The 9,756-nt window shown below is 34.3% G+C and overlaps 1 protein-coding gene across 1 annotated transcript; it reads right to left on the bottom strand.

Moving 5' to 3' along the window:
• Window positions 1-784: 784 nt before the first annotated feature.
• LOC100265746 (protein DETOXIFICATION 46, chloroplastic) lies at window positions 785-9,021 on the bottom strand. The gene is made up of 14 exons (XM_059735754.1): window positions 8,116-9,021; window positions 7,804-7,898; window positions 6,628-6,736; window positions 6,337-6,392; window positions 5,430-5,485; window positions 5,114-5,252; window positions 4,843-4,980; window positions 4,684-4,752; window positions 4,461-4,571; window positions 4,062-4,190; window positions 3,327-3,404; window positions 1,453-1,524; window positions 1,292-1,354; window positions 785-1,200 (listed from the first exon to the last, which is right to left on the bottom strand). Exons 1-14 carry the CDS (start codon window positions 8,606-8,608, stop codon window positions 1,105-1,107), a joined length of 1,704 nt encoding a protein of 567 aa, XP_059591737.1. The 5' UTR covers window positions 8,609-9,021; the 3' UTR covers window positions 785-1,104.
• Window positions 9,022-9,756: the final 735 nt, after the last annotated feature.

The following is a 9,756-nucleotide window of genomic DNA, read 5'->3' on the forward strand; positions in this document are numbered from 1 at the left end:
TAATTTAATAATAAATGAATATCTCAACCCTATTATCTCGTATCTTGTATTAAAATATTAGCAAGGGAGTAAGAGAGAAAATATCAACATTTCATTTGTTTTTTTTTTAAATTTAATTATTTTACTATTTTTTCTTATTCCAATGGCTTTTTTTACATCTGTTTTTTAGCAACATAATTAATGGAAGAAAAAAATACCTAATGTTACCGTGCAACTAAATTTTTGATAATTGTATTTTAAGATACTTTTCTTAAAAGTAAAGATAATTTGATATTTTTAAAACTTTTAATGGATTAAAAATCTATTTAATTCTTCAAGTATTTTTAAAACTTTTAATTAAATAAAAATCTATTTAATTCTTCAGGTTTTTTTTCAAATACAGATAAATTAAATGAGAAAGTTTAGAATACGGGTTTGGGAATTCTTATAAGGTGTAAAAAACAAAAAAAACAAAAAAACAAAAAAACCATCAGGGCTTTAAGGAATTTAGCTTCAAGATTAGGAAACCAGCTTTTCCGTACTACAAAAAAGCCCCGTTTTCCTTGAACCATGTTTGAAAAAAAATACTAAAGAAAAAATATTAGGAAACAAAAATGAAATAAAATAGAATTAAAGTTAACAAATTCTTTGAAGTTTATTTCATTTATTTTTTTCTATTCTTATATAAGGTTTAAATAATTTGAAAATATATTATTTTTTAACCCTTTATAATTATTTTTTGATTTTTGATTTTTTGTATTCTTGCATGTATTAGTACTTTGTGGAAGGGAATCGAAAAAAGAAATGACTACACAAATGGAAAAAGCTCATTGTTGAAAACCTAGTTATTAAAAGAATTACAACAATTGATCTAACCAGTAATATCATCTGCATTGGGCATATCTCCTTTCTCACAGTGTTAGCCTTGGTACTGAGGCTTAAAGAATAATAATAATCATGAAGAACCTGATCTTTGGCAGCTTGGACGAAAGCCTTTAGAAGTTTTTTGGTAGATGATCATAGATAGATAGTCTCTCGTCCAGAAGCATCAAACTTCATCCTCAGCGACACCTTAATTAAGATTCTGTCATCGGTTTCCCTAGATCGATACTGATCATTTCTATACTACGCGGCTTTCAGTTTTCCCAGTTCATACCGTTCCTCTGAAAAAAGTACACCATTGGGAGAAAGAAGGCGGCGGAGAGAAAGAAAGAACCGAGCCTGAAACAAATAGTGGGTTGAACTCAAGACATGTTTGGATAGAAGATATATATTTGTATGTATGGGAGAGTTATGGGAATGGTGTCTTTACCCATTGGAATCCTACGAGAGCACACCAGCAGCCTGGCAAACCATATCCTGAATTGCTCACAAGCTGGTCATGGGAAGAAAAAAGAGAGAATTGTTAGAAGAGTAGAAGTAAAAATGGAGATAGTTGATGCCAGTGAGAGGCAAGAAATGGATCTCTCATACCCATAGAATAATGGCTCCCAAAGTAAAGCATCCGCTCATTGATAAACTCAAAAACTTGAGATCACGTCCAGCCTGCACAAGTGAACAGAGATCATGACGCAAATGAGTGTTCTGTGGTGGATCGGATGAATGAAACCATGAGAAAATAGGCAAAGCAATATTGTTTTGGAATGTTCCTAGTTAGAATATTTACTTCTTTCAAAGAAGTTCACAGCTAAAATGAAATTTCAGACCATAGATACAGTTTCCTAATAAGGATATGTGGGTTCCTAAAAAAATGGCTGAAGAAAGTGAATTTTTTATGTTCCAAGGACATGAAAGATGTCAAGGAAAAAAATTATTAAGGAAAAAAGGGAAAGAAATGAAAAAATATTTTTTTCCCTATTCTCCATGGATGAATGAGGGGAAAGTTTGGGAAATTTATATTCCATAATAATTTAATTTTCTTTTCCTCAAATTTTTCATAAGAAATCAAAATTTTTTATTTTTATATATAATTTTTTCCAACTTTTTTCTTTCCTTACCTCTTTCATCTTCATTCTCTTTTACTCAAACTTTCTTAAGAACCAAACATTGCCTAAATGTGTCGATATAAATATCTTAGGATATGATTTCCAATAAAATATGATATCATTTGATATACATATCTTATGAACATGATATTTTAAAATAACATATCAAATAAGATATGTTATATTATATTATATTTAATATGAAAATAATATATATATTATTATTTGATTTGGCACGAGCGAGGTTTAAAATAATATATATATTATAAAATAATATATATTTATATTTGATTTGTGAAATGAATAAAAAATAATATAAAATATATATTATTTTCAATGTTTAATATATAAATTATATCAAATATAAATATTTTCTATTTAAAAAATTAAAATTTTTTATTATATTTAACAATATTCATGATTAAAATATTTGAACTTTATAAATAAATAAAAATTATATTATGTTATTATATATATATATATATATATAAAATTTATATATCATATATTAATATTATTTTATAAATATTTTTTAAGTTTTTCTTTTTTAATCATAAATTTAATTTATAATAAAAAATTATTTTACAAAATGAGTATATTAAAATAAAAAAATTGATAAAAAGTAAAATTTTGATACATGGATATGTATATCTCATATCCTACCATGAGATTAACATATCTCATATGAAAGGGATACAAAAAATGGGGTATATCTCACCACTTATCATATATCTCATATTTGATTAAACATAAAATAGGATAAGTGATTAGATAACTTATCATATCCCCATCACCAGCTAAACATAGGATATGATATAATATCTCTTCTCTTATCCTATCTCATACTACATTACATTCGACCAATCAAACATGGTCTTATCTCATACTACATTCTACCAATCAAACATGGCCTTAGGAGTACTAAAGGACATAATTAACCAAATAACATGTATGGGCAATGACTTGGGCCCTAATGCTTTGCTGCTCAGGCGTCTCCTGAGGCGGAGGCTGAACAAGCAGTTGAAGCCTAGGTTGATGTCAAGGTTACTTCTATCTACAATATCATTAAATTCTACAAGCCAATGAAAGAAAAAGGACAAAGAATCAGCAAATATGGAACTCTGATCATCAGAGTCAGCGCTGGCACAGATCAAAGGGATCTATTTCTTAGAACACAAAAAAATGAACTTGTGGTGATTTTTCTTTTTTTCTTTGTTCTTTCTTTCTTTCTTTCTTTCTTTTTTTTTTGGTTGTTGTTGAATTGATAGACTGAATACTTTACACACACCATAAGCATAAGTTTCAATCAAGTTTGATGAGTTTTAGGTTCAAAACACAGCATTGAAGTTAGAACAAACATACCAGCAGTGTGCCCTCGAGACTATGTGTACAGGGTGTCACGGCTAAAGCAAAAAAGAAAGGAATCAACACCTTGTGCATCTGCATGGAGCAAGGTAATAATGAATTATTAAAAAAAAAGAATCAAACATCTGTTTTCTCATTTTTCTCATGAAGTACAAAAGGCATGAATAAGTTTTATTAATTCTTTAGAGAAGTTGAATAATCGATCTATTCCCTCTTCCTGCAACCTATTACTTGTAAAAATATACATGCGCACCAACTTATTAAAAGAATTGAGCTACTGATGAGTCACACAGGAATCACCCATCCAAGACAACTAGCTATGTGTAAAAGGAATGGTGATTTAGTTAGCACTTTTGGACTTTGTCCATTTTTTCCGATTGAAGTTGCTGAGAGAAATTACAATAGGCCTCTGAATCCACATGATGGGTTGCAGACAGGTCCGTGACAACTCAAGAAAAAGAGCCACTGGAACGGTCACAATCCCACATATGCAACATACAGTTCAGTTCAAGGCTGCAAAAACTAGAAGGGGATTGACTCCTTTCAGAACTGAGCAATATATTCATCTGGTTTTTTCCTTGATAATTATAGAATAGTAGCATAGAATCAATTAAAATAACAAAATAGAAAAATAAATAAATAAATAAATAAAAGGAGAAGAAGAAGAAGAAGAAGAAAGAGGGGGGGGGGTTTCAGAAATAAGAATTCTCATATGGAGAAAATGGAACTAACCTGCTGCATGACGGAGGGGTCGGGTGTGAAGATATTGGGGAACAGCGCAGGAACAGATGTTCCAACAATTCCTAATAACAATCCAAGGATGACTCCAATAATCAAAAGAGACTTCAACAGCGTTTGGGCCTGTTTGATATTACAAATTAACCTTTTAGAACACTGCTGGGAAACATGAGACATATAGACAGATTTTGCAGGGAATTTTATGATGTTAATTATTTGCAACATATCCCTTAAGATCACCTAGAAAATAGAAAGAATTAATCTACAAAGCCCATATACCCCTAACAAAGCATATAAAAATTTTTGGAGGTTACATGGGAACAGTTGCCTGTAATAGGACTGATATGTGGAACACAATGGTTGAAGCACCAATAGGAAATGGATATCACTAACCTTTGACAAACTTCGATCAACTCCATACATCAACTCAGGCATAAATGATTGGGCGGTTTGAGAGAGAGGCTCACCCCATACCACACACATGCTGTACATTTGAATCATGACCTAGAGTGAATTGTAAATTGTCAATGCAAATGTTCATCATCAGTTCCGTACTGACAGAAATTTGAAGCAGAGAAGAAAGCAGGAATTATGAGGGAGTCATGGTCAAACCAACCTGATGAGCAGCAACAGTGTGTGTACCCATAGAGGTAGCAAAATATATAATAAGAGAGTAGAAGGACACCTACACAAAAAGTGTAGAAAATGTCTGAGAATGCATAGAGACAATCACATGAACAGGTACAGCTAGAGAATAAAGTGATATGCAGCCAACCTTTGACACCATTGTCACAAACACAGGAGCAGCAAGCTTAAATATTTGCAGAAGTTCGCTGGGTGATGGAACAGATATGGAGTAAGCTTTGAATCCTTTCTTGTTTAGAGCTTCAATCATCATATAAGCTGCAATAACCTGGAAAACATCCTTGTAAGTGACAGCACTAAAGGAACAGTCTTTTAATTTGGGTACATTAAGAATGCATCAACAGGGATATGAGATAGAGTAAATCAACCATGTGAGAGATTAGAATGTTCATTCAACATACTTGTGACACCATTGTTGCCCATGCTGCACCTGCTATACCATAACCTAGTAAAGTGCACAGCACCACATGGCCAGTGACATTTACAGCACTTGCAACCGCCAAAGCCTTCAAAGGTCCCCAAGAATCTTTCATCCCAAGACTGGACACCACAAGGAAACATTAGAATACACATGGGAACAATTCTCACCATCAACTTCTAACAATGAGAAATCACTGTCATAAATTGGAATTGAATGCCAACTAACAAATTCATGCATTAATACATCAAGAACATTCAGTAGATAATGCATGGGAAAGGATATAGTATTTTTTTCACCTTGCACTTTGAGCAACCCACCCAATAAGAACCGCAGGCCATGCTAATCCTCGGATCTACCAAAAGAATATCTTTGGTTCAATTAAAAGGTCATTTGAACAAATAGGGAGGAGAAGAACTTTGTAAGAACCAAGTATTGAAAGTTATTTTGTTTAATAGTAGTAAATGAAAGTACTTCGAGCAAAAGGATGTGTCATAATAATAAGCTATGCATGCAAATGCTAAAATCGTTCAGAATAACAAGAATTAGAACAGGTTTAGACTAGAGGAAAAGGCAAAGCATGTTATGAGTCAAAGTAATCATCTTCCATCATCTACTACAAGGGATTGGCAGTAAATATCCAATCAGGAACATTATAGCATTTCAAAATCCATATCTTTTGCTAAGAGATCGTGTTCTTGAAGTCTTTTCTCTAACTCTTATGATCTGTCTGGATCAACCTTCCTGCAAAATGTTATAAGCTTCAATACTGACAACTCATCTCTTATCAGCAGTATCACCAAATCATTGGTTGTTACTGTACATGATCAAACCATCTCAACTTTGCTCATGTTAATTCTATGACCTATTAAAGCTAGGAATTAGTTTTTTTGGTCTGTGAAGCCGTCCATTTCCACATCTTAATTACACTTGCTCTCTATGATAACAGGAAACTACTAGCCAACTTATGCACTTCTAGTAAAGCCACTTGAGTTGAATTAAAAGTAAAAGCATGAGATGTTGAATTATATTAGCATAAACCGATGAAGAATTGAGACAGCATCTATGTACTTGGCATTCTCTATCATCCAAAAAGATTTTGTGGTTTATCGATAACAAAGAAAAAATAATCTGCCTGGGAAAAAGGGACAACTGAAATTGTATAAGAGAAAGGAACATCAAGTGTTTAGTTAATGGAAAAAGAACCTGAACATAGGTGTTGGCTGCAGGTACAAGATGCGCATTCTTTGGTCCAGTAAAGGCTGGAAGAAAAAGCAGCATTAACAAATTTGTCTATCATTGAATGGCAGGCATCATTAACAAATTTATCAATCATTGAATGGCTTTTCCTTTTCTCTGCTATTGGGCTTTTTTTTTTTTACATATAGGATTAGGATACAATGAAAAAGAAGAAACATAAAGATGACCGGATGTCCAAAAATAATGTGGCACTGTCAGCCCATTATGTGAAATTAACCAAATCTGAGTCTTTATTACCAGTTAATGCCCATGCACCCAGGAACTTCATGAAGAAAAGCATCAGCACACCACAAGCTAAACCAATAAAGAGCAAGATGGATATCTGATGTTGCACTTCTTTTTTATCCTGCACCAACACCCGATCAAATAATGCAACATAGAGCGTAGAACAGACAACAGCAACTGATTATATAGGTTATGCCACTACAAAACTCATGATTCCCTGAACTACAGCTAACGAAGAAGACCAGGTGGTCCCAAAACTAACATTAGCATGTACTGAAATACAGAGGAAATACAGTCATATGCAACACAAAGCTGTGAAAGCACCCATCACAACCAATAGAAACACATAAAGAAATTAGTAGCCATGCACATATGATAGTTCATTCCATATACTACATATATAATCAGGGGCGGTGTGGCCTGGAATTGGGTTTTAGGTTTCAAAAAATTTAATAGGCTCAGCCCAAGGGCCAACTAAAACTGAATATTTGAGTTGCATTTCAGCCAGTAGCACCACCCATGCACACAAACCCAGTGCCTGTTACAGAGGACTGGAAGTGGTATCGAAAGCCTGTGTCAACAAAACAGCATGCGTGGGCATACTCCAAATTATGCCACCAACCAGCCAAGGCCAAGGCCATGAACTGGTTGTCTTGCCAACAAAAACCTATCATGCCCAGTTCACAGCTTTGGTTGCTACCTGGCATCAAACCCAGAGCCATGACCCAATTCAAAGCTGGATCCATGGCCTATGAGAAATCCACTAGGAAAATCTTAAAATAATCACTTCTTGATTGTCTTCTTAGCATGTGATATAGCAACTAATGTGGAACTACCAATGCAGTATTTTAATTATTTTCTCTCATTAATATTCCATGGTCAACGAGAATGATGAATCCATTGCTCAAGGGGTGCACCAAATAAAGCTACATATTTTGATAAGTTCAACGTTTCAATTGTTTAGTTCGCCTAGAGTCATGCCTATTCATAATTTGACAAAAATAATTGAGAAAATGATGAGTTGAACACCTCCTTCTCCCAAACTCTTCTTCCAGAGACACAGTAGTATGCACAAAATTTTCTATAAGACAAAAGTTCTTAATAAAAATGCGTTTGTTGAATCAAACAGAGAAACCTAAACCGAGCATTACTCAAAAGTAATAATATCCTTTAACCAGTGAAACTAACCTTTCTAGCCAGCGCAGTGGCAACCATATTTGAAGTAGCAATAGAAAGAAACATGAACACATAACTCATATTGTCGCAAAGAACAGTTCCAGGTCCTGCCCATTCAAAACCATAATGCTTGATGTTGTTTTGATTTATGAAAAGAAAAAAAAAAAAAAAAAGCTTAAATCAAGTCAAATAGTTAGCATTTTGTTCCCTCCAATCCCAAAGAATGAAAGACTTAACATCCAAACCTGCACCTTCTTACTTTTTCCACATTTTTTCACCAACCAAACACAAGCTTTAAGCCAAGAAAATTTCCGGAAACATTACCTAAAGCAGCCAGCTCAAGCGAGCTCCCCTGACCAATCACCGCCGTGTCAATGAGACTCATCAAAGGCCCACATATCCACAGCGCAGTGGCTGGCCCCGAAAACATCACAATCTTCTTCATCTGATTCAAAATGCTCTGATCCGCAGCGAATTCTTTCCTCTTCGATCCAACAACAACCTCCACCGCTTCCTCTTCTCCTTCTCCAACATCTTCTTCTTCGAACGACGAAACCAGAGCGCCATTCCCGCCATTTTCGCTCGCAACATCCTGTGTCTCACCGAGAACCTCCTGACTGGAGCTTTTGCACAAAGCCGTTAGACGATGCCGGCGATCATTTGCAGCCGGAGAAATGCACAGAAGCGACGGAGCAGGCGAGTTGCGGAAGCGAGTGTTTGGACTATTACTGAATGAGGTTGAAGGTGGAGAGAATCGCCTGAGATCAGGGTTTTGGAGATGGAAGTGTGATGCGTGAGAGAGCGCTTTGAAGGGCATTTTTGGTGGTGAAGAGGCAGAAGCAGAGAGAGAGAGAGAGTTATGGACTTTGGAGTCAAAACATTTAAAAAGGGCTGGATCCACGCCAAGGCTTCCCGGCTCGAGCTTCTCGCATGGTCAGGTAAGTCCAGTTTAAATAAGAAATATTTGTGCCATAGAAATGTTAGAAAAATCGATTTCCACTTTGAAATATATATATATTTCATTTCTATTTGTTTTATTAATTGATAAAATAAAGGGATTTTTTACTAAAATAGTAAAAACATTATTCCTAAAATAAATAAAGCGATCTCAAAACCGGCAAGGCTTGGCTTCTGCAGGCCGTTGAGCTGCAGCTAAGCCGCCTTTTCATGCCCAACTACCTCTTGCTTATTTTCGCTGCGCCTGCATATCAAACGCCCAAAGGAGAAAGGCCGCCTTGTCAAGTCAGGCGGCAGTAAACCATGTGCCCATCAGCAATTCCACAAGTCCACCATCACTCCATGCATCTGTAGCTTCTCAGTCTCTAAGCCTACTTACCTTTCCCGTCACCTGTCAACCTATGTTAAAAAAACACACAAGTAATTTATATTTATATAAAAATTTATAAATTATATTTATCAAGTTAAATTATTTTAAAAAATAAATTTAATACAAATTAATAAATTATATTTATTTTTAAAAGACAATTTAATCTAATAATTATTCATAGCAAAATCGTTTTTTCAAATTTAATATAACTTATAAGTTATATTAATAAAAATGCTACAATTTTATAAATATTATTTTTAAATCACGTGAGTCCCATGGGCCATAGGCCATGGACCTTGGAAGTGAGTCAAAGTACAAGGCTATAACTGCAATTCAAAGGAAATTAATTTAGTATAATACTGTAGGTTGGTGTCTAGAGACACTACCTCAGCTTCTCACCCCACCCAACTCTCCCTCTTTAACTACCTAATATGAAATTAAAATATGAATTTAACCACCTGTCCGTCTTGTCCACCGTTTCTTTGGCTCTTCAGTCTTCACTGTATGGGTAGCACCACACTTTCTTCTATTCCTAATTCATTCTCACATATTTTATGAACATTTAAGGACCAGTTATTACCATTTTTATTTTTTATTTTTTATTGGGAATAGGCTATTCATTGATTTTTTTTATTGAC

This window comes from Vitis vinifera, chromosome 3 (genome assembly GCF_030704535.1).
Source record: "Vitis vinifera cultivar Pinot Noir 40024 chromosome 3, ASM3070453v1".
In the NCBI taxonomy this organism is placed as follows: Eukaryota; Viridiplantae; Streptophyta; class Magnoliopsida; order Vitales; family Vitaceae; genus Vitis; species Vitis vinifera.